We start from the raw sequence: 24,926 nt of genomic DNA, 5'->3' as shown, positions 1-24,926 counted from the left end.
TGGAGTGACACATATGTCACAATTAGAAATATGACTATGATCTGCTCAGTTAATTTAGCTGATTCAATTATATTTAGTTAATATATTCTTAATTCTTCAATTAAAAAATGTTCAAACTAATTTAAAACAAAAAATAATCCTCATTAATTAAGTTATAAATAAGAGTTACTTTACCATTAAAGCCCAATGTGACATATATATCACTTTTCAGATCTTTAACACTAGGGGGGGTTACTTGTCAGAAATGTGTTCTATGTGGTCTATTTAGTCTAAATGATGTCCGGGTTCTTGTGGGTTAAACTGATTGATGTCAGAACATTCCATTTGTAATCCAAGTTGACATTCCACCATAACATAATGTAGAGTAGAGCATGTCATTCTGGCAAAAAGGCAACCTACTGCATATTTCATATTGTTAAAACCACAACAAGGTTTAAGTTGAATGGAAACCGTGTGTGTGATAAGAGGGTTGGTAGGTGTCGGGTTACAGGGAATTTGTACTTGTACTTTATGTTTAGAAATGTTCATGACGAAACAGGTTAGGTTTGAAACTCACTGCCACTTGTCTTATGTACTACATATTATGGGGGTGAAACTGAGCTGCAGGCTTAACATCATCATATATGGTAAAAATGACACACACACTGGCTTAATTTGCGCAAAGGATTACATGTTGTTAGGTTAGAAATTCAGACGTCTGCATCGCACACGAAGCTATAAGCAGAATCTTACAGATAAGTTTATGGATAGTTTAACACCTGGAGACTTGGTTAAAGTTCATTCATGCACTCATCAGTAAAAAGGAGAATCTGAGAGGTCTGTTGTTAAAACTATATTTCACTGAGCCATATCCCAAATACAATCACAAGGAAAATCATCAAATCAGATGTTATACATTTATTTTGATAATCAACAGATACATTTATTTTACAGTCAGTAAGATTCAAATAGAATCACCAACACCAGTGGAGCATGTTGTTGAAGTTTAGACTTCTGAGGTTTTCTCTAAAAACAAAGCTACAGTCTAGTTTGTGAACTACAAGTACTGGAACTGCCGTCCATTTTTATATACGTATATTTTGTAACCTGTCAGTCAACATTCAGTACCCTCAAAAAACAGAATGAATGCTACTTCATTCCTCACCATCCTTCTGACAGGATGGACAAGAACATCTAAAAAATATAAAATCACTCAAAACACTAACTGTCCCAAAGAAATCAACATAGGATGATATATTTCAGAGTTCATCAACTCTCACGTTCTGCTCCCCCAACATATTATAGCACATACATGGTAATGCAAAATGATAAAATATTCTAAAATGTAAATGTGAAAATAAAAATAAACTATATTAAAATCTTTAAAATATAGAAGTGTGTCAGTTTCAGGTACTTTACTGGCAATATCGATGCATCAATAGCTAAACAAAAAGTTATTCATTTGAGATGCAGATAATTCAGTGGTTTAACAGTTTCAATTTCCTAATGTTTTTATTTATCATATGCCTTGTGTATAATCATTTGTAAAGTAACTAGACTGAAGCCATACAAAAATAATGTTGCAAATACAGGTAGTATAGTTCATCATAATAATGTTTTAAAAAAGTTATTTAAAAAAAGAATTGGAGGAGAAAGTTCCCAAAATTGAACTACAGTACAGTATCTTATGATCTACATACTGTTACTATCAGCCTTTGGAAAATAGTTACTATGAACAATGCACACGCAAATCCTTGCAGGCGTATTCAGATTGGACACTATACAGTATCAGTTAAAAACTATTACTTCAGAATTGCTTGTTCTTTTATTCTCTGACTCCTTAGAAGACTCTCAAGTACTTCTTCACTTCAAGTCCCTGGGTTGAGACTCTTGTACGGGGACAGAGGCTCCTCAGGGCTTGTGGATGTAAAGCTGGTGCTGATGTTTTCTCTAAGGAACATTTCCTTCAACGGGGTCTCTGAATTCCACCCTTGGGTCTTGGCAAACTTGTAAACACATCCGAAGAGATCAGGATATATCTTCATCACATCAACTTGAGCTGCATCATCCTGACTGCAAACAAAAAAAGGAAAGATTTTACCTCTAAGTTATGAAATGAGAAGAAGCATATTCTGTTTACATCAGTGCTTCTTGGTTGTTCTATCATAGTTGATCTACAATGCTTCCCTTCTGTTGATTTGCTAGATGCCTAGAAGGGTTTTTATTATGCTGTTTACATTCGTCCGGCAAAGTGCAGAGAATGAAGAATGTTTGCCATACTACTGTATTTAACAAAACATTTAGCTAGCTAACTACCTTACATTCTTTTGAACTTCTAACGTTAGCTTTAGCCTACTGATAACACACGTTCCAATCTTATTTTTACACTTTTAGTTTGATACCCAACTGATAATATTTACAGTATATTTTGAGTTACATTCAATAGTGTGTGGCCAGGGTATCAGGTCAGAGAGCAGTAACTGGTAACGGACTGAGGTGATAGTCGTGATACGATGCAGAACATCTACATAACTTGGTCTTAGTATTAAATAGTAGGGTTTTTTCTAGAAAAATATAGTATGAGGGCAATACTGTGGCGTTGATCTTGTACAGTGGGGGAAAGTATTTGATCCCCTGCAGATTTTGTAAGTATGCCCACTTACAAATACATTAACAGTCTATAATTTTAATGGTAGGTTTATATAAACAGTGAGAGTAAGAATATCAAAAAGAAAATCCAGAAATTGACATTATATAAAAGATACAAATGTATTTGCATTTAACTGTGGGAAATAAGTATTTGATCCCCTTGCAACAAACAAGGATTCTGGCTCCCACAGACCGGTTAAATAAGTCCTCTTCCTTTTAAAAAGTACTCCTAACATCAACTTGATACCTGTATAAAAGACACCTGTCCACGGATCTATCAATCAGATTCCAACCTCTCCACCATGGGCAAGACCAAAGAGCTGTCTAAGGACCTCAGAGACATGATTGTAGACCTGCTCAAGGCTGGGATTGTTCTGGATTTTCTTTTTGATATTTTTACTCACTGTTTATATAAACTTACCATTACAATTACAGACTGTTAATTTATTTGTAAATGGGTAAACTTACAAAGTCTGCAGGGGATCAAATACTTATTTCCTCCACTATACGATATCACTTCTCCAACATGACGACCGTATACAAGATGGCGCCGCGGATGTAAAAAACAACGCAACGTCAGAGCTCCGTAAAAACACAGCTGTCTATGCCGTCTGACGGTCTATTTGACAAGACTTTCATATTTTTTTTGTAATTATACAGTTTTTTGACGGACAGAAATATTGTTCTCTGGCATCACTTTAACATTTTACGGGGAAAATTTGCGTTTTGGTATAACGGCGCATGCCGAAAATGGGGAGCAGCGACCCTGTTAACCGGTTTAGACAAAACCCTGAATAATGTGCTATCCTTGTTTGTTTGAATAATCATTTTTAATTCAGTATGAGGTTACGTACTAGTGCTCCTGGAGGTTTCGTATGCAGCGCAGTAATCCCAAGATGTTTTCAGGGTATTTCTTCTTGCCATCCATCTTCTGCAGCAACTCGGGTGGAAACTGTGATCAACACAAATGTTAGTTAGTTATAAGTGTACAGTACTTTGTAAAAAGTTGTGGTAAGGATACATTTTTGGTTTAAAAGAGAGAATAAAACTTATGTTGCAGTCACCTTATCTTTCCACTGTTTGAAGGATCCAGCACATTTCTCCAGCGAAGAAATTAATTCCTGGTCAGCATTTCGATAGTTCTTTACCTCCTCCCTGTTTCCTATCTTTCTCAAGTATTCTATTTTCCTGAAAAATTAAAATGTTTTTTAGACTATTTAGAAAAGATTTATACGATTTATAGAAAAGATAAATAATAACAGCAAATTAGTTTAATGAATCACAACCAATTGGGTATGTTTAAAGTGATGTTACCAGTCAGTGTCTCTGAAGAAGGGATGTTTCAAGCATTCTTGCACTTTAGGTCTGTTCTTTGGTTCTGCATCAATCATCCACTCAATGAGGTCTTTTGCCAACACGTCTTGAACATGCTCCAAAGTGTAGTTCCCTTTAACAATGTTGTTCTCACATTCATAGGATATGTCTCCAAAAGGATGGTGTCCTCCAGAGAGGATATAATACATCACCATCCCTGCCACCTTAAGAATAAACATAACATTTAAGCCATTGAGGAAGTATGTGTACACATAGTGACCAATAACATTTGTGTAGCAGAACGACTGACCTGTATGTCAGAGTTTGACTTGTACCCTATCTTAGTGTTGTCCTTTTCTGATAAAGTCTCCTTGGCCATCCAGCAACTTGTTCCTGCTTTGTCTGTGCGACAAGTTGTTTGTCCTTCGGGTAATCGTCTACTGATGCCAAAATCAGCTAATCGTGCCTTCCCCTTCACATCTGAAAGACAAATCAGGAAAACAAAATTAGGAACAATATTTTTGACAGAGCTTAAAAATTAAATATTTTTCGGTATTTCATTGTATTGTAAACGTATCTTACCGATCAGAACATTCTGTGGTTTGAGGTCCCGGTGGAGAATGGGACGTGCTTGACAATGAAGAACACTTAGACCCTCGAGAACCTGACGGACAAGTTCCTTTCTCAGCCCATCATCATCATGAGTTTCAATGTGTTCTTTCAAAGTGTATTCACACAGTTGAAGAACAAGATATCCAAAGTTGTTATCGTGTGATTGGTCAATGTATCTCACAATGAATGGATGATCAAGAGCCGGAAGTCGTAGAAATCCTTCTTCACACTTCAGCAATGCATAGTTGCGTTTATACATTTTCTTAATAGCAACTTCAGCGCCATCATCTCTCAGCCCCAAGAAGACATCAGTGCCATTGCTTCCCTGTGCAATGCAGAATTCTTCTTTATCCACATATATCATGCTCCCTATTCTGGTTTCCTCACTTTCATCAGTACTCACAAGCTTCTCTAACTTTTCTCTCCACCTCACGCTGCTTTGTTCCCATCTGCGTGGCATTGATTTAGTAGTTTGGACATGGAATGGCTTCACATTTGAAGTGGTCTCCTCAACAGGGCCTACTGTTGGATTAGATGAAGCAGTGCAAACTTCCTCATTTGGTTCTTCTTGGTTTTCTGACTGTTCCTTGTTTTTCTTTTTCTTCTTCTTCTTTTTCTTCTTCTTTTTGGATTCAGGTAAGACTGTAGAGTCCTCAGAGTCCATGCTTGGCTTGCTGAGATGATCTTTCAGTTGCTTAAGCACTTCTTTCAGCTTCTCATTTGTATGCATTTCTGCAGACATCAGTATGTCCTCAGGCACTGAAGTTATCCCCACTGATGCAAAGATGTTGGTTGCATGTTTAACTGAAAGTAAGTTTGCGAATGTGGCGTATGTGAGAGCTCTTATGTCAGAGGTGTATCGGTTCTCTACAAAAGGAGCGATTGTCTTGCATATCTTCTCAACAAAGTTCTGATCCCAGCTATTTGTGCCTTTTGTCTTCTGTGTTATCACATATAGTGTGAGCAAAACATTTTTCCATATATCAGGACTCTCTTTTGAGCTAAGCTGGTTCAGTAGTTGGGAAATTATATCCAAAGATTGCTCATTTGGTATATCTTCAAGAGTACAAAAAACTGCATGTAAAGTGACAATTGACATGTCAACATAGTCCTGGGGAATGTTTGGAAAGCGACTGACGGCACCTGCAATGTAGGTGTCAAGATTTCCAGTGTCCTTCAGCCATTTGATACTTAGCTGCTTGTATTTTTCTGGATGTAGCCCATTTGCAGTAAAAAGTCTTTCAATCATTGTCAGATGGGTCTGAGGATCCTCCGACAGCATGTGACTTTCGAACGTTTTGAACACTTCTTGAGGAGTTTTTTCTTTCACAGCAATTTCCATATCTAGGAAATATCTGATTTTGGAGCACAATTTATCTCCCCTCAATGCAAGGTCATGAATCCTCTTAGATATATTTTCATTGAGACATTTATGTTCAGCCCCAAGTAACAACATTACCGCTGCACCAGCTGAAAGGAGAACTCTGAAGACATCGTCCCTGTCACGGATGGCAGCAGTTTGCACTGGTGTGACTGTGAATTTGGGACTCTGTCCATTTGGATTAGCTTTTTCTTTAAGCAGTTCCTCCGCAAAAATAACTGGTGCTTTGGATCGTGATACATAATGCAGAGGTGTAAAGCCTTTAGGGGAAGCCTTGTTTGGGTCAGCACCCCGATGCAAAAGGAATGTCAAAATATCTGCATTGTGATTTACAACAGCAGCTATCAGTGGAGTTATATGGTCATCAACTTCTTTGCATGGGTAAAGTTCATTAATGTTGGTTTCCTTTACTAATTTTTGTAGCCTCTTGAGGTTGTTGTTAATAATACTCTTTATTATAAGATGTGTTTCGGTTGGGGGGGGGTGGCACTTTCAGCTGTGTAATGATATGCATTTCCATGTCAAGGTATCTGTGACAAAAAAGACAAAACTATGATGTTACTGTTCCAACATTTGGTGCCACTTTAAATTGTTGACAAGCATTACTTTTAAAATGTTAGCGTGTGATTATAGAATGCTTTCAAAACCATATTCCGTTTACCAACACTACATTTAGGGAGATACAGATCCTTTAACCTGAGGGAACTCAGTCAGAAGCCGTCTATATGACTACATACAGCACTGTACAAATACAGACAACATAACACCTGAGAGGAGTGAGTGCACGCCTTGTGCCTCACTAACCATTCTTGACTTTGAACTTCCTCCTTCAGGCTGGAAACCAGAATTCAACTTTAAATGACCATTTCTGTGAACATCCTTTTATAGCTTTGGGTCATAGGAACAAGGATGAAATATCGTGTTATTAAATAAACATTCATTATAAACTACATCAAATAACCATAAGAATGGATCATGAACAGGAGAAAGGCAACACGAGTGTGCTCGTCTTAGGAGACCACACGGATTATTCTAAAGTACAATTTTAAAGCTAAAACAGTATTAGAGGATTGAAGAGAAATTAACTTACGATGTCAACGTGGGGTGTCTGCAGCAGTACGAGTTTTATCAAAACTTAACATGCTGTGCATTTTCTGTCTCATCTGACTCTTGCACTCTTCCTCTCTGCCTCTCTCTGTCTGTAGGGACTTGCTGGGCGAGATGGGCGGGGTTTCCAACAGTCTTTACCGCTTCCTCTGTCTCTTTAGAAAGATCTGACAGTATGAGGCAGGAAATAGAAACCAAAGTTATTTAAAGTAGGGTTTGCACATTTAAAATACAGAGGTTCTCAAAGCATTTGCATTTGTTTTGCTATACTTACATACTACCATTATCATAGAGGGCACAGCAGGAACTTTTACAATATATATAAATAAATAAATGCACAAGAAATAGCACTTAAATCTTAAGAATGAAAGCAGGATCGGCTACTTCCAACCTGTCTACTTGTGGGAAGCGAAGAATTCTTTTTTTTTAAACACATTTGTTTTGTCTTTAAAGAAATGATATCTTAAATGGCAGCCTGCATTTCCAAGAAAACACATTGTTAATAACCGGGAACCACTGCTGGAGTTGTAGAAGACAGAGAAACCTCAAAGTTATTTAACCAACAACCGTGTTATTGACAGAAAAACTGTTTTAAAGCTATTTAAACTAGGCTGTTGGTGTACATAAGCCCTTCTGCCATCTTTCTAATGGATAACAGAAAGACAAACAGGTTCCTATCTGACAATGGTTCAACTTTCAGATTGTATAATTCTGCTAGGACTTTTTGCAGTAAGCTGTGCTACTTACACCGTCAAACTAGGAACATAAAATGGGTTTAGGGTTAGGATATGAAGCATTCTGAGTTAGAGGGTTATCAGCTGTACATGTTATGTAACACTGTAATGTAGATGTGCACATGTGATGTTAGTGCATAAAGTAATATTCTGTATTTTATGGTCATATCTGTAAGGAAGCTGCCATCTTGACCCCAAACTCTTGATTTGTTCATTTAAAAACTAAAAACACACTGTGAAAGGGTTAAGGTTCGAAAACCAAAACACTGGCCACACCAAAAGCCAACAACACTGTTGTAGCAACCTGTCAATCACACGTTTGCTCCGCCCATAAGCATACGCTGCTTTATCGTCTATTTTACTCATAAAGAGATCATAATTTTTTAAATACAAATCACGTGGTATTGAAAGACACTTGGAACTAGAGATCGATACCATGCACTTGTCAGGAAAATGTAAGGTCAGAAAAGTGATATTTAGGGTAATTTTCTTATAGACTTTGATCAAATCTGACTTTTTTGCACATGCAGGTTTTAAATCACTTTTAAACCCGGAAGTTGCAGCCTATCAAAACAAAGCTAAAAGACACTAAATGAGAGCAACTGCAGTCATTGGATAATTTACTCTGGGTTTGACATAATGACTGAGCCCTTTCATCCTGATGACCAATGAATGATAACACACACCTTCCAATCTTATTTTTACACATTTATTTTGATACCCAACTGATTATATTTACAGTATACTTTGAGTAACATTCAATATGCTTAAAACAAAATCATACAAAATAACCCGCATGTTATAAAGCTTGCATATTCCAGTATGCTTTTTTAAAATTACAATACCATTCTCTTAATGAGAAGAAGCACTTGTAGACTTCTGAGTTTGTTAGGTTCATTTAAAAATAATTTAGCAAACACCCTTTTTTGAATGTCATGCGCTTGCAAGTTGCAGTAATGTTTTTTTATTAGTTTTTTAAAAGTAAGTGCAAAGTTCTGTTCAGTTTTTGTGTGACAAACAGGTAGTGGCATTGCAGTCCATGTTGTATGTACATTTTGTAGCTTGTAAGTTAACATTCAGTATTAGTAAGAAGAGAATGACAGACGGAAAAAGCCTCTCAACTAGAGTGAACATATTTACATTAACACATAGTTTCCTTCATTTGTAGACAAACAAATGATGTCTTTATTTTGTTCATAAATGTGAGCTATCACTTCTTCAGTGAGGAGCCTTTTAAAGTTTTAGTTGAAAAAGAAAAAGTTAAATGATGTCAGTAGTACAACAACTCAGGTTGCTTTTTTTATTTGTATGTAGGTTTGTTCCCTGAAACACTTAAAGAGCTTCTATCAGTTTCTACTATAGTTAGTCTGGTCTAAAAGTTGATTCCATTCACATGTTAGTCTAAAAAGGCATTAGCTATATCCAGTCCTGAATATTTCTCCACCTCACAAACCACTGGTACCTTATTTACTGTAAGCGATATAATCTATAGCACCTACAGTAACATTCGTCTCGTAACAACTACACTCTAAGGGCTGGGGTCTCACCTAGGATAATTAAAGGTTTGTGCTTTCAAGACATTCCCTGTTTGGAAAAAGGGGTGTGATACTTCATCACGGCCAGAGGGAGGCACTGTGGGCCAATCAGGACACAGAACCCCAGAGCTGATAAGGCAACAATCACCACATGAGGGCATGAGGTAAGTGGCACACGAGGAGCAATCACACCTGTTACATGCCCTTAATGAGAACATAAGAAAATAATATGATACTTCTCTTAGGTCTTGTTGTATATTAGTTAGGGTATAAAACCATTAGGATAGGGGATATTAAACTGAAAATAGATCCAAATCATATGAAAGTATTCCACCTTCAGGAATGTGAGCTGGATTTTTAGGAGAATACCAGCCTCCTTTTACGCTTGTCCACCCTCTTGACTCGCCCTCTCAGTCTCTGAAGTCTGAAAGACCATGGAAACAGATATTTGGACAAGGCCATCAAGCTTGAAAACTATAAGAATTCTAAACACATCTTTACCCAGCTTTTACTTGGGACGGAAACGAATGAAGGGATTGAAATTGAAAAAGTGTGTTTTAGTCCTTTTTTCCCCCCTCCACCAAGATGTTGGGGGCCATGACAAGGCCCCTCACAAGCTCAAGTCAATCATGATGTGCTCAAAGATCTGCGTGTTTCCCTTGAAGCTGGAGGTGAAGATGAAGTCCCTGCGGTCGGTGGAAACCACAGTGAAGGAGCGCGGTGCCTGGATGTACACCTCCTTGAAGCGGTCAAAGAGTTTGTTCTCATCATCCCACATGTAGATCTGCGAGAAGGTGTAATCGCTTCCCAGAGCCATGTAGTAACGCTCTTTGAAAAAAAAAGGCTGGAGAATCATGGAGCCTCGTGAGGGCAAGGCCTGGATCTCTGTAAACTGTTTGGTACCCCAACGAAGGATTTTGGAGTCACCGATATAGCGCGTCATAGCCAGGTAGAGTTCCTCCTTGATCCGGAAGTGCTTCACAGCTACAACGTCCTCCATGTGAGGGATCTCTCCCTGCAGGACAAACTTCTGGTTGCTCCGGCTCCACTGGTAGATCACAGGCACCTGCGAGCGGCTCGCCAAGATAAGGTGCGCCTTCCCATCCAAGTCCAGGAACTCTGCGTCTGTGTCGCGGTACCACTCGTGCAGCGAGGAATAAAAGCCCTTATCGTTCCACTTGTAGAGGGTGGACAGGCCTGCTTTTGAACTGTCAGCAATCACAAAGAACCAGTCAGAGCCCACCTGGAACGCCTCAATGTCATTGGGCTTGGAGATCTTGGACACCTCGATGTCCTGAAACCTGCTGAAGCTGCTTTGGTCCTCATCAAACTTGTAGATGTGGGAGCCACCAAACAGCTGAGCCACGATGACAAACACCTGGTCCTGGATGACCACTGACTTGCACCCCACAATGGACTGACCTGAAAGGCGGAGAAATTAAAATAAATGGGCCAATACCAAATTGTAAAAGGTTGTTATTGAAAAACACTTTCAAACTTCCCCAGCTCACTACTGGCTGGACAGGTTTTCTGAAATGCTGTGTTTAAATATGCAAATTAGCCATTCATTTTTATCAAATATGTGCTAATTTAATTTAATTTAAATACATTACTAGTACAGAAACTTGAATACAGTATAATGCCAGGTGGAAAATTCTCTATTTGTAAATTCAAACCTATCAGAGTTAAAGGTTTGTACAGAGGGATTTTAGGATATTTATTTGCATCATTCCATAGATCAGTAAAAACTGTAAACAATGGGAATGAAACTGCTGTAAGTGCTACTGAATCTACAAACACAAAAACACAGTAAGAAAAACTCTTAAATGTGTATTTTTCCTTCTCAAAATTCAGAAAGAAGACAAAATGGCCGACATTTTATAAAGCAAAATGGCCCAAACTCTCAAAATGTATCAACAGCATCCACAGTTAAAACATTTGCCGTACCTGTGATGTTATCATAAGTCCTGAAGTTCATTTCTATGTGGTCGTCACATAGACGTCGTTCTTATAGCTGAATGTGTCCACAGACAGAGACTCAGATGCCAGGGACTTGATGGAGGACGAAATCTGCAGAAAAGGCACATTCTGAATTTAGAAACCCCACACTTTTGCCTTCTCTTTACACTTGTTAGGATGACCTGGTCAAGTGGCCTGATGCCACTTAGAACAGAGACAAGGCCATCTGGCTCAGGTGTTTCTCACCTGTTGAGACGCACTCGTTGTGCAGGCTGGTCATATCATTGAGGCGCTTGTCCTTCATGTCCTCTGGTCCAGCACACACGACATCCGAAACCGTGGCGTTGGTGTTGGTGTTCTTCAGCCACGTCATCAGCCACTTCGCTCGGCAGTCACACTCGAAAGCATTGCCTCGCAGGTCCCTGCAGAAGAGAGGTACTCAGTTTCATTGCAGACGAACAAAGTAGCTAAAACATACATTAGAAGAAATGCATGGGACCCGGGATTCATTTTTGATACGGATTATGAAACTCACAGCTCTATCAGTGAGTCCAAGTCGTTGAAAACGTCCCGAGGTAATGCTTTAATGTTGTTGTTTGCCAAAGACCTGGAAAATACAGACATTGATCAATACAGAAAATGGCACCTATTAAGAAAATCATTACTCCAATGACAGAAAATGGAAAAACATGCATCATATTTATAGACTTAAGGTACAAGTAACACTTTAATGACTGGAAACACTGAAGAAAAAACTAATATTCTTGATATATACTCAATATTAATGTTCAACGCTGTTACCCTTATTCTGAATAAAATGTGAATTATTAAGCATCACCTACAATGGTTCACAATGGCTTCATATTAAAAAATGACTTTAGCGAATAAATATTACAGATGAGATGTCTTAACAATGTATGGGAATGATTGTAAAGGTTGGAACATACAAGTGTGTCAAGTCCCTGAGTCCTCTGAAGGAATATTTGGATGCAGTCTCCATCTTATTACTCTCAATGAACCTGAGGACAACAACACATGTTAGTAATAAGCTTATGGTATGGTAACACTCAGCACATGTCTCTGTGAATGGATGTATGAAATATGACACTGGTTCTGGTAAAATGTGTACAGTTTTTTTTTTTGACACTTATTATATAAAAACATTACAACAACAGCTGTGCACGTACATAACAACCCAAACAAAATAAACAATGCAATACAGCTATAGATACAAATACAGAGATAATATAAAATAAAAAATAAATAAAAATGCAGTCGGGAGTCACATTCTCATTTGACCATTTGTCAGAACAGTTCCTCTTATTCAATCAGTCAGTATTCCTTGTCGCTGGTTTGAATCTTAAACTTTGACAATTTCTCCCATTTCTCTTCATATTGTGTTTCTTGCCGTCTCAGTCGATATGTCATTTTTTCCATTATATGAATCTCCTCCACGATCCCCATCCACTGTTCCATAGTAGGAGGCTCCACCCTGCACCATTTCCTAGTTATGGCTTTCTTGCCAGCTATCAACAGTATTTTTACAAGATATCTATCTATGTAGTGAACATTTTCCTCTGTAAAATTGCCCAGATAGAGTACCATGTAGTCCATAGGAACATCATAACTCAGTATCTTTTGCAAAACCTTGTGTATCGATTCACAGAATTCTTGGGCATTTCCAAAATATGTGTGCATGGTTGGCCTCTGATTCTCCACATTCTCTCCAGCACAGAGGATTTGTATTTAAGTATTTACTCTGAATCTTAGGTGTGATAACAAATCTGATCAAATGTTTCCATGAGTATCCCCTCCATATCCGTGAATTGGTGGATGATTGATGTATCTTCCACATGTTTTGCCAATCATCATCTGAAATGGTTGTGTTCAATTCTGTTTCCCATTTCTCTTTTATATATTTAGTTGAATGTTTATTTCAGGACAATACTTTGTATAGAGCAGTTATGATTCTAATTGTGGTTTCTTTGTATGAATTAGTTATGATTTGAATCACACCATTCACTTCAGCAGAGGGGTCTCTTTTAATTAGCTTTTTTTAGTAGTCCCTTATTTGTAAGCACCTGTAGAAGTCATGTTTATCCAGATCATATTTATCCTTCAAATTCTGGAAACTCTCCAGCTACCCATCCTTCTCTAAAGTGCACCATGCTGTAATCCCCTTGGTTACCCATAGTTTGAATCCCTTATCGTATCCAGCCGGTTTAAAACTACTATCAAATGCTACCCATTTTAGTAAATGTATATCTTTCCCTATCCCGTGCTTTTTAACAATTTGAAACCATAATTTCAGAGTGAAGGATGTAATTAAATCTAGTTGGTTCTGTATTATCTTGTATATTTCTTTATCGCCAATAATATTCTGGATTGGATATTCAACACATTCCTTTTCTATTTCCTTCCACTTTGATGTGTAATCTGGTTTGCACCAGCATACAACATATCTTAATTGGGCAGCATTATAGTATTCCTTTAGTTTGGGAAGGTCCATGCCCCCTTTGTTTTTAGGTAACTGGAGAGTTTCATACTTTACTCTGGGTTTTTTGCCCCCCCAAATAAACCTTGATATTTGCCCATCCCATGTTGCAAATTGAGTTTGGGGAACCTCCACTGGCAGGGATTGGAACAGGTAGAGAAGTCGTGGCATAAGATTCATTTTCACCGTCTCAATTCTAGAGGTAAAGTCTAGTGGTAGAGTAGACCATCTCTTGATATCTTTTTGTATCTCTTGATTTATCTTATTGTAGTTTGCTTTGTATATTTTATTGAATCCCCTAGTAATGATGACACCCAAATACTTTATTTGCTTAAAATCCCAATTAAGATTAAATGTGTCCCTAATCATTGTTGATGGTGTAGTTGGTCAATTCTGTCTGTCAAGCTTCCATTCATTTTGATTCTAGCCGTTGGTTTTTGATATAATGTTCTTATGCATTGTGTTGCCTTCTTATTAAATCCAAATCGTTCCAATACTTGATACAAAAATTCCCAATTTACCCGGTCAAATGCTTTTTCTGCATCAATGTTTACTAGTATAGTACTTTGTTTAGTCTTTTGTGCATGGTCCACTATATGTAGAGTCCTTCTAATATTATCTTGTGTTTGACGTTGGCTTAGGAATCCTGTCTGGTCTTCTAGAATTTCTGATATAAAAGTGTTCAGTCGTTTAGAAATAATGTTTGTGTATATTTTATAGTCCACGTTCAATATTGAGATGGGTCTATAGTTTCCACAGTGTTCTTTATCCCTCCCTGGTTTAGGTATGACTGAAATGATTGCCTCAGTTCCATGATGGTGGCATCTTGTTATTATGGATTGTCCAATTAAAAGAGGATAGTAGAAGCGGTGCCAGCTCTTCTCTAAACATCTTGTACCACTCCGCAGGGTATCCATCACTACCTGGAGATGTATTATTTTTGAATGCACTTATTGCGTTATTCACCTCCTCTATTGTGATGTCCGCTGTAAGAACATCGTTTTGTATGTTTCCAATTGACGGTAAGTCTAGTGAGTTTAAAAAAGCCCTCATTTCCTCTTTATCTGCAGATGTCGGTTGTGTATATAATTGCCTGTAGTAATCCTGAAAGATTCTTTCTCTATTCTCCGGTGTATACGTCAGCACGTTTGTATCTGGTTCCCTAATTTTATTAATAGTGTTAATTACTTGTTGTTTTCGTAAACGTTTTGCTAATAGTTTAGTGGCTCTGGGTCCAGTTTCATAATAGTTTTGTTTCACAAACATGTTCCTCTTTTCAATTTCATCAAGTAGTAAATCATTTAACTTGTTTTCAAATGTTTGATTTCTTAGTCTGTTTCTTTTGTATTCTGAAATTCCCTTTCCAATTCTCTAAATCTTTTTGAATATTTTCTACATGCCTCTAATTTAATATTTTTTGCATTCGCAGTTTCAGCTATCAATTTCCCTCTGATGACCGCTTTCATGGCATCCCATAGGAGTGTAGGGTCTACTGTTCCATTGTCATTCTCCTCTATGTATTTTTTAATTTCTGCTTTTATTCTCTCCTCTCTTTGTTCACTATTTAATATTCCAGCGTTGAGTCTCCAGACAGCGTGTCATGTCCTGTTATTTAAACATATTTTTAAGAAGACTGGATTGTGGTCCGACACATCTGCCCCTCCTATCCTACATTCCTTTACCCTGTGAATATCATTTACATTTATGAGAAAATAGTCTATCCTTGAGTGGACCTTATGGGCGGCCGAGAAATGTGTAAAGTCTTTTTCCAAAGGATGTAGGGTTCTCCATACATCTATCATCTCGATTTCTTTGAGTGATATATTTACGAATTTTGATAATTACTGTTTGGATCTTTTGTGACTAGTTGTATCCTTACTATGGTTCATAACTACATTCAAATCTCCACCGCAAATTAAGATTCCCTTTGTTTCTACAGCAATTACATCGAACAGAGAAAAAGTTTTATCGCTTTCTGGTGGTGCAAATATATTTATCAGTGTTATTGGTTCATTTTCTAATCTTCCTTTAACTATGATATACCTTCCTTCTTTGTCTTTGATTTCATATTCAAATTGGGTTTGATTGGATATTAATATTGCAACTCTTCTCCTCCCCTCCTTATATGAACTATAGTATACATTTCTGAAACCATACCTTCTCAGTTTCTCACGTTCTAATTTGGATAAATGGGTCTCCTGAAGGAATACGATTTGTACATCTTCCTTTTTCAATTTTCTTATAACCCTCTCTCTTTTCTTTGGTGTGCTTAGACCATTTATATTCAGCGACACTATATTGGTACTGTTAGACATCCTTACGTTTTTACTGCTTCCTCAATATGTGCTCCCAAAACCACTCTGCAATATGTAAACATGTAGATTATGAACAAAACACAAACTACAAATAAAAAGGGCTTCCAAATATGTGGGAATCTTCCATCCCGGTGCGTGGGGAAAGTCCTCCTCTTCAAAGAGGGCCCCTCATTGGACCTCAAACTAGACCCAAAAAAGGGGGGTCCATAAAGTCCAATCATGTCCAACATAACTAACTCAACATCTCTAGGCCGTCTCATATTGTATTCACTTAAATAAGCCTTGAGTGGCTTTTACAGTTTAACTTTATAGCCATACCTGCTTTTGTATTCAGATGTCTAACCTCTGTCCTTTAGTAAAGAGTCCTAAGCTCTCAGCTGGTAGGCGTGTAGCTTTTAAATGTGTACAGTTTTAAACAAAATATATTATATTTGCTGAAGATATGTCTACAAAAATGGGTTGTGGGCAAATAAGTGAAGATTATTCTTAAGAACAAATGAAACCACAAGAGGACTGGAGTTCTTCCTCCTCTCAAGAGCTGTCTGTTGGAGGGGGGGAAAGGAGGAATAAAGCTTGCAGTGCCACCGTTTAAATGAATCGTCAGAGTCAGAGGCCCTCCATCTGTACCTTGTACTTCATGATGTTGGATTTCAGCAGGTTCACCTCCTCTTGCAGTTGGCTCAACCGCTCCTGCAAATACCTGCATCAGCAACAAATAATTTGTGATGAAAATGTGGCTAAAAACGGAATAAAAAGTCAATATGTGACAATTCTCTCACAATAGACCAGAGGAAACGTACCGTTAGCTTAATTAAAATTACAAATTTCTCTGAAACATTTGAAATAATTAAAAAAAAACACGTTTAAAGATGTGGTTATATCTTTAACTTCACTTTTCAGCTTTTACAATATATTGTGTTCTCTTTATAAAGAGATATTCATCTCTTTATTTCCAAAACAGAATAATTCTGATGTGTTAACACCCAGTAAAGCAAAAGAAAGAGGGTAAATATGGAGACATGTCTACACAGGAAGCAGTTACTTAGAGTGAAAGCAAGTGTCTGGGAATCTGCAGCTTGTAGAAAACACATGGCCTCTCTAGAACTGGAGATATGGGAAAGTAGTTCCCAAAGATCTTGTGTCCCACTCACCTGTTCTCCATGCAGAGGGCATCCACATCAATGATGCGTGCCTCACGGTTGCCCAGGACGTGGTTGAGCTCCACGTTCAGGCGGTAGGTCTTCTCCCTGAACACGGCGCGCTCCGCCTTCACGTCCTGCAGCTCGTCGGTCAGAGCCTTCATGTTGTGCTCCATCTCCTCCATCTCATGCACTCGTTCCCTGGAGTCTCTCAGCAGCTGAGCCAGGTTCACCTGAGGAGAAGGTGGAGGAGAATCGTGAAAACAGCTGGTGATTGGCCACGTGGATCGTCATGGAGATTAGGGCTGCATGATTTGGAAATATTACTAATTGCGATTATTTGGCTGATATTGCAATAACAATATAATTCACGATATGAGAGGGTTTGATCATTATTCTCATTGAAAAATATATTTAAAATGGTAATCGTGTTAATTTTGTATTAACTATTCTATACTTCATTTAGAATTATATTAAAAGGAGAGGTGTCATGCTTTTCCGGTTATTACCCGTCCCCTTGTGTGTTATGAAGGTTTTTATGCATGTAAATGGTCTGCAGAGTCAAAAACTCTCAAAGTACACCCTGTAGGGAGTAAAACTCTAACTAGACCCTCCAGAAAAACGCGATTATGCGATCGCATAATTTACCGCATAATCAGCAAAATGGCGCATATTTTTAAAAGGGCGCATATTTATTAAAAGGTCGCATAATCCCCGCATTTTTCCACACAAAGTTGAGGGAAAAAAAAGTTAACGTGAAGTAGTGATGTCATCAGCTCGCGCAGGTAAACAACACCGTAGAGTGAATGTGTGGAACTCACACGAGAGAGAAAACAACAAGATCAGCGCCATATAGATTATTATATACTATTATACTATTATTATTATATACTATTATACGGCTCTGACCAAGATAAAAAAATCGAATCCATCTCATTTGCCTACGAACATTTCTGCTAAAGACCGGGCAAAGCAGTACCCCGATGTCTTGCACGAAAGTGGGGGGAAACTATTCTGCACCCCGTGCAACTGTGTGTTGGAGCATAAGAGAAAATCGACGGTGACGACCCACTTTGATTCATTCAAACATTCTAAAATGCTTTCTGCTGCTGCGGACAAGAAAGTCAAACAACTCAGGTTCACCGAGGCATCAACCTCCAAAACCCTTTCGAGGGCTACAAGAAACGAGGTGAGTAGCCTACAAGATTGAAGCTGGTCAGATAACGAACGAGTAAATGAAAACAGAATGAGGCGGAGAAGAGTGTGTGTGTGTGTGTGTGTGTGTGTGAGAGAGTGATTAAAATAGCCCATATATAAATACATAAATAACACTTTGTGATGTAGCTTGCTTCTAGTATGCTTGTTTATCATAGGAACTCTTTAAAAGGGCTCACTTTCATTCAGTAGTAGCCTAGTAACAGGGTGTGGGAGAAGAATCACCTTTTTTCCGCCTCCCGCATATTTCGCAACTTTTCGCATATTTCCGCATATTTCGCAACTTCACCGCATAAAATCACATAAAAACCCTGCATGTTTAATCGCATAATCAAGGATTTTAGCCTGCATAATCAAGGATTTTAGCCCGCGTTTTTCTGGAGGGTCTATCTAACACAGAAAAGACCTCCCCAAAACGCCTCGTTGGAGATTTCTCATGTTCTTCCTGGACATTGTGACGTGTGAACACCCAGTAGCCACACCCAGAGCTATGACACGATACGGTCATGCGGTACCCGGAACCAAATGGACCAATCCGTGGAGCCGTTACGTTACGTCCGCGGAGCCGTTACGTTAAGCCCCCGCTGATTGGTCCAAATTGACCAATCCACGGACTTCCACACACACACACACACACACTCTGCTGATTTCTCCTCCCTGGCTGCAGGCTGATAACAGACAGTTGGGATTGCGGCAAAATTCTCTCTGCAGACCCATTCTCACAGCGTTTATCAACCTTTTTCTTACTCAATATCAAGCCACACTTATTGTTTTTACTTCGGCTGTGAGTTTGTCTGCGCTCAGGATGAGTTTGGCTGTGTTTCGCTATGTATCCTAAACAAGGAAACAACACCTCCACGGAGCTCTGCGTGATTCACAACGTCCAGACCAATCAGAGCACACTGTGCTCACAGGGAGGGTGGGGGCTGGAGCTATTGGAGCTACAACGAGCTGTTAAAGGCAGAGAGTGAAATTCAGTGAATACATGTAGTTTACAGAGATGCTGTATGCGAAACCAATGTGAGTTTGGAAAAATGCACAGCATAAATCTATTTTAGTATACCTCAACAATGGAATTATGATCAGTGGAAATGGCCATGACACCTCTCCTTTAACACTTATTTTGCGGCTGATTTCTAACCTATATTACACTTGTAGCTGTCTAAACTCTGATTATACATGAATACATAACTGTTAAACAAGATGTCTAGATATTGGCCACATCACATCTAGAAAGTAAATTCTGTAAACAAGTGAAGATTAAGAAAACAAACAAAATAAGACAATATAACTCTTAATAATCACATTTCCAGTGTCAACCACAAGTAGAATATTTATTTCTTTACTGTATATTTTAAATATATATACATATTAAAATAAGTATTATAATAACATTCATAAAATAAATCTAGATTATTAAAAAAGTATTATTTATTGTATTATTTTTCCCAAACATTTTCCTATGTTTGAAACCTTTGAGAGACTGAATCATAAAAGAGAACTAAGAACATATAAAGTCAGTGGATATTATTTTGACACTGAAAATGTACAATCTTAGCAAAACTTTAACAAAAATACAGTACTCATATAGCAGATATATAAGATATGCTTTAGTAAGAAATACTTTTGGCATCAGTGGCATACATGGAGTCCTTGATTTTAACCACAACTTACTTGATTGCGTTTTTCTGGTGGCAAGAGGGGTCACCGTCCTAAAATATGAAAAGAGTTTAGTATTTAAACTGGAAGTCCACATGGAGAGTGCACGGGGACAGGGAAAAATGACGTGTGTGTAGAGAAAATACTGAGGACAGATCAACATGAGCACTCACGATGAGCTCCCTGTACTTCTTCTTCAGTTCCTGGTGGCGCTCCCTCAGCTGGTTGGCCATCAGCTGGTACTGATCCCTCTCCTGCTGACAGGTGTCCAGCTCCTTAGACAGGATGAGCAGAGCCTCCTTCTTACTCTCCAGCTTCCACTTACACACCAGGAACTACAAACACCGCACACACACCATCACAGAGCACAGGTTAGGGACTGTGACTCTCCAGATCATTGGTTTGATCACAGCTTTCGGGGCATTCTTGTGGCCGCTTTGCCCTTTAATTGCTGACACTGACACTTTTCGTGTTAATTCCAGGGGCCAAAGAGTACAACTGTATATAACATTTTCACATCAACTGTATCATCCAGCTTCGTTAGAAACACTTAACTGTGCAAATAATACCAACCCCAACCAGTGCCCTACAGGTGGAAACACACACACTGAAGCCAAGTGCCTTACATGTAGATAACACACAGCAGAGGGAACAGAGCGAAGCTTCATATCCATCAGTACAGCTCATAACCAAATTAAATAGCAGCTTGTAGTAGTGTCTGCAGCTCAGCCATGATAACCACTCTTTCACAGATGCAACTAATGCAATTTAAATGAGGCAGTTATTTTTGCCACTTAATGGATGGTTTGTTTGGTCAGAAAAACATGTGAAAATAGTGACAAATTGTCAATTCTAAGTATTAAAATAAAAATGAAACTATCTAACATTAATAAAGTCAAAGCAGACATTTTTCTTAAGTACATTTTCTTTATTATAGGATAGTGCTAATACGAATACTTCAACAGCAATGTGTTGTATTTTAGAAGTGCATTAAAGGCAGCAAAAAACTAAGTAAACTTTAATCTCTGTTTATTTATCACAACTTTAATATAGTTATCACCATATTTAAAACATTTTAAACATTAGCCTAATATAAATGTCTATTTAATATATCCCCCTTTGGTCGAATAGTTCTAAATAGCATTAAAGATGAATTCGAGCAATGTAGAGATGCAGCAGCCCTACAGGTGTGTTGCATCAGGTCGTGTTAAGGATGTGGGCATGTGGCACTGCATTTCAAATTCCAACCCGGAGGCCTGACAAAATAACATGCTCACCTCTTAAGTCAACCAGTAGACAGCATATCATACAAAAAACGAATAAAAAATGGGTTTATTTGTGATGTTGCACAGCTCCTCGGTCTATTCAAACAGTAAAGCTGTTCCATATGGACACCGGAGCTTCGGTAAAAGTAGTCCACCTCTGCACAGCTGTTCCCGGTCTCACTCACCTCGCTCACCAGCCCCTGCCAGTCATTCTCGCTCCTCTTAGAAGACTGCATTATTATCCGGAATATTTTTGCAAAAAGATGTCAGGATACAGGCTGCCTGTCCGCCTCAGTCCGAGCAGCCACTCCCCCGTTTGTTTATCCGGATGCGGTGTCACAGTTTTTTGGCTCCGCTGTCAATTCGCGCGGAATGAGATGTGGGGAAAAGATATACGACTTCCGGTACAGTGATGAAAATAAAAGTATTGTCAAAAAAATATGCGTTTTGAGCAATAATTCTGATATGAATTCAACACTTTTCCATATGTGACACTATAAAATAAATGTTTCTGTAAAATAGCTAAACGGAAGCGCTCTTTTTAGAGGAATACAATGTAAATTGAAGGTTTCCTTCACAATAAAAGCACGATGGCATCATATGGTGGAGTAACAGTAAATCAGACAGTTAAATTAAATACTAGATGGAATACAAACTATTAAATAAATACAACTATTGAGATAATATGCTTTTTAAATCCTTTGACATTAATGAACTGAGCCTCCTTTAATATTCAAAGCACTTTGTATTATAGAACAAATATGTTTAAGAGCATTAAGAGGAATCCCTGACTGATATACATAGCCTACCATTACCATAGAACATAATCACAAACATGATAAAACAACAATCAGATTTTTAACTCATTTATTTAGATACTCCAGTTTGCATGTACAGTTTAGGAGAAGAAGAAAGGATTCCTTGATCCCACCTCTGTGACAACTGTGGGATGATCAATTACATTCTGCATTTGACCAATACTAGTGTTAAGAGCAGTGGGCTGCCATATGTACGGCACCCGGGGAGCAGTGTGGGGAACAATGCCTTGCTCAGGGACACCTTGGTAGCACTTGGTCTTTCAGGGACTTGAACTGGTGACCTTCCGGTTCCCAAGCCACGTCCCTAGGGCTATCTGTTATTTTTCACACATCAATTGTAGACAAAAGATTCAACACCACATAAATTACTTTGCTTAAATAATAATAATGATAATTCATTAAAAAAATATATAGAGCACTTTTCCATGTGCTCAAAGCGTTTTACGTTACATATTAGACATGTAACAGTTATGAATTAAGGCTCGAATGTCATCAGAGTAGTCTTGACACACAAAAGGAGCAATCGTCTTGCAAACCTCCTCAATAAAGTTGATCCCAGTCTGTGGTGCCTTTTGTTGTCCGTGTTATCATAACTAATTCTTCCATTTGTAACTGTGGGATGATATTAACTTCTTTGCTTCACAGTATCTGTGGGAAGACAAAAACAGGTATCAAATTGTGAAACATGGAATCCCATCCAATGCAATGTTACACTTGGTCCTTAGCAAGCATATTTTATGTTCTTTGAATATTAAACAATAACTATTTATGTTTTAAATGAGTAAATCAGATGAACTGAGTTGGTGGCTAGATATAGTCCACGTTTTAGCTCATGACAGATTTTTCAATATTGGTGTATGCATATAATCAACAGGAATAGGTAAAAGAGAATTTTTTTAAAATTTCTAATACAACAAGTTAATAGGCAGAAACAAAGTTAGTCATGGTTTGATATCCCTGCCAGTATAACTGATTTAGGAATATGTGATTAGGAATATCAAAAATGCTGATGATGTCTTCTTTGAGTCTTTAAAATAATTGATCTCTCCAAACTCAACCGCGCGCGATCTCTTTTGCCATTTGAAATGAGGATGTTCTGAGCACAACAGTCCCTCCTCGATTGTTTTTGTTGTCCTTCCTTTTCAGAAGCTTGTTTTTTGTTGCTAAAAGGTACAATTCAAACCATTTAAGAATTAAAATGCGTACATAATATGTCCTTTATAACATTTAACCTGTTGTGGAAACATGTCTTGATCAAATTGATATGAAACAAATTAGATATATCGCTGTGACACTAATGTCACATCGGGTCATCAACCTTAAACTTTCAGAGTCAATCTGGAGTGACACATATGTCACAATTAGAAATATGACTATGATCTGCTCAGTTAATTTAGCTGATTCAATTATATTTAGTTAATATATTCTTAATTCTTCAATTAAAAAATGTTCAAACTAATTTAAAACAAAAAATAATCCTCATTAATTAAGTTATAAATAAGAGTTACTTTACCATTAAAGCCCAATGTGACATATATATCACTTTTCAGATCTTTAACACTAGGGGGGGTTACTTGTCAGAAATGTGTTCTATGTGGTCTATTTAGTCTAAATGATGTCCGGGTTCTTGTGGGTTAAACTGATTGATGTCAGAACATTCCATTTGTAATCCAAGTTGACATTCCACCATAACATAATGTAGAGTAGAGCATGTCATTCTGGCAAAAAGGCAACCTACTGCATATTTCATATTGTTAAAACCACAACAAGGTTTAAGTTGAATGGAAACCGTGTGTGTGATAAGAGGGTTGGTAGGTGTCGGGTTACAGGGAATTTGGACTTGTACTTTATGTTTAGAAATGTTCATGACGAAACAGGTTAGGTTTGAAACTCACTGCCACTTGTCTTATGTACTACATATTATGGGGGTGAAACTGAGCTGCAGGCTTAACATCATCATATATGGTAAAAATGACACACACACTGGCTTAATTTGCGCAAAGGATTACATGTTGTTAGGTTAGAAATTCAGACGTCTGCATCGCACACGAAGCTATAAGCAGAATCTTACAGATAAGTTTATGGATAGTTTAACACCTGGAGACTTGGTTAAAGTTCATTCATGCACTCATCAGTAAAAAGGAGAATCTGAGAGGTCTGTTGTTAAAACTATATTTCACTGAGCCATATCCCAAATACAATCACAAGGAAAATCATCAAATCAGATGTTATACATTTATTTTGATAATCAACAGATACATTTATTTTACAGTCAGTAAGATTCAAATAGAATCACCAACACCAGTGGAGCATGTTGTTGAAGTTTAGACTTCTGAGGTTTTCTCTAAAAACAAAGCTACAGTCTAGTTTGTGAACTACAAGTACTGGAACTGCCGTCCATTTTTATATACGTATATTTTGTAACCTGTCAGTCAACATTCAGTACCCTCAAAAAACAGAATGAATGCTACTTCATTCCTCACCATCCTTCTGACAGGATGGACAAGAACATATAAAAAATATAAAATCACTCAAAACACTAACTGTCCCAAAGAAATCAACATAGGATGATATATTTCAGAGTTCATTACATCAACTCTCTCACGTTCTGCTCCCCCAACATATTATAGCACATACATGGTAATGCAAAATGATAAAATATTCTAAAATGTAAATGTGAAAATAAAAATAAACTATATTAAAATCTTTAAAATATAGAAGTGTGTCAGTTTCAGGTACTTTACTGGCAAT

The 24,926-nt window shown here is 37.8% G+C and overlaps 1 protein-coding gene and 1 pseudogene across 2 annotated transcripts in view; both read right to left on the bottom strand.

Moving 5' to 3' along the window:
• Positions 1 to 7,198, bottom strand: part of LOC117487923 (serine/threonine-protein kinase ppk4-like) — a 29,097-nt gene extending 21,899 nt beyond the window's left edge. The window contains exons 1-7 of one of the 2 annotated variants that reach the window (XM_034136695.1): positions 7,026 to 7,198; positions 4,525 to 6,465; positions 4,253 to 4,422; positions 3,943 to 4,166; positions 3,693 to 3,816; positions 3,483 to 3,580; positions 883 to 2,052 (exon numbers count right to left, since the gene is read on the bottom strand). In XM_034136695.1, coding sequence (XP_033992586.1) covers positions 1,848 to 2,052; positions 3,483 to 3,580; positions 3,693 to 3,816; positions 3,943 to 4,166; positions 4,253 to 4,422; positions 4,525 to 6,010 — 2,307 coding nt within the window. In that variant the 5' untranslated portion in view covers positions 6,011 to 6,465; positions 7,026 to 7,198 and the 3' untranslated portion in view covers positions 883 to 1,847. Of the gene's footprint in view, positions 1 to 882; positions 2,053 to 3,482; positions 3,581 to 3,692; positions 3,817 to 3,942; positions 4,167 to 4,252; positions 4,423 to 4,524; positions 6,466 to 7,025 lie in introns of those variants that run through there. The other variant, XM_034136694.1, reaches the window with a different exon arrangement.
• Positions 7,199 to 8,471: 1,273 nt separating this feature from the next.
• On the bottom strand, positions 8,472 to 20,145 carry LOC117487936 (annotated as a pseudogene).
• Between the last annotated feature and the right edge of the window lie 4,781 nt (positions 20,146 to 24,926).

Source organism: Trematomus bernacchii, unplaced genomic scaffold (assembly GCF_902827165.1).
Source record: "Trematomus bernacchii unplaced genomic scaffold, fTreBer1.1, whole genome shotgun sequence".
Classification (NCBI taxonomy): domain Eukaryota; kingdom Metazoa; phylum Chordata; class Actinopteri; order Perciformes; family Nototheniidae; genus Trematomus; species Trematomus bernacchii.
Note: the sequence above shows the minus strand (reverse complement) of the source record. Positions and strands in the feature narration are given on the sequence as shown.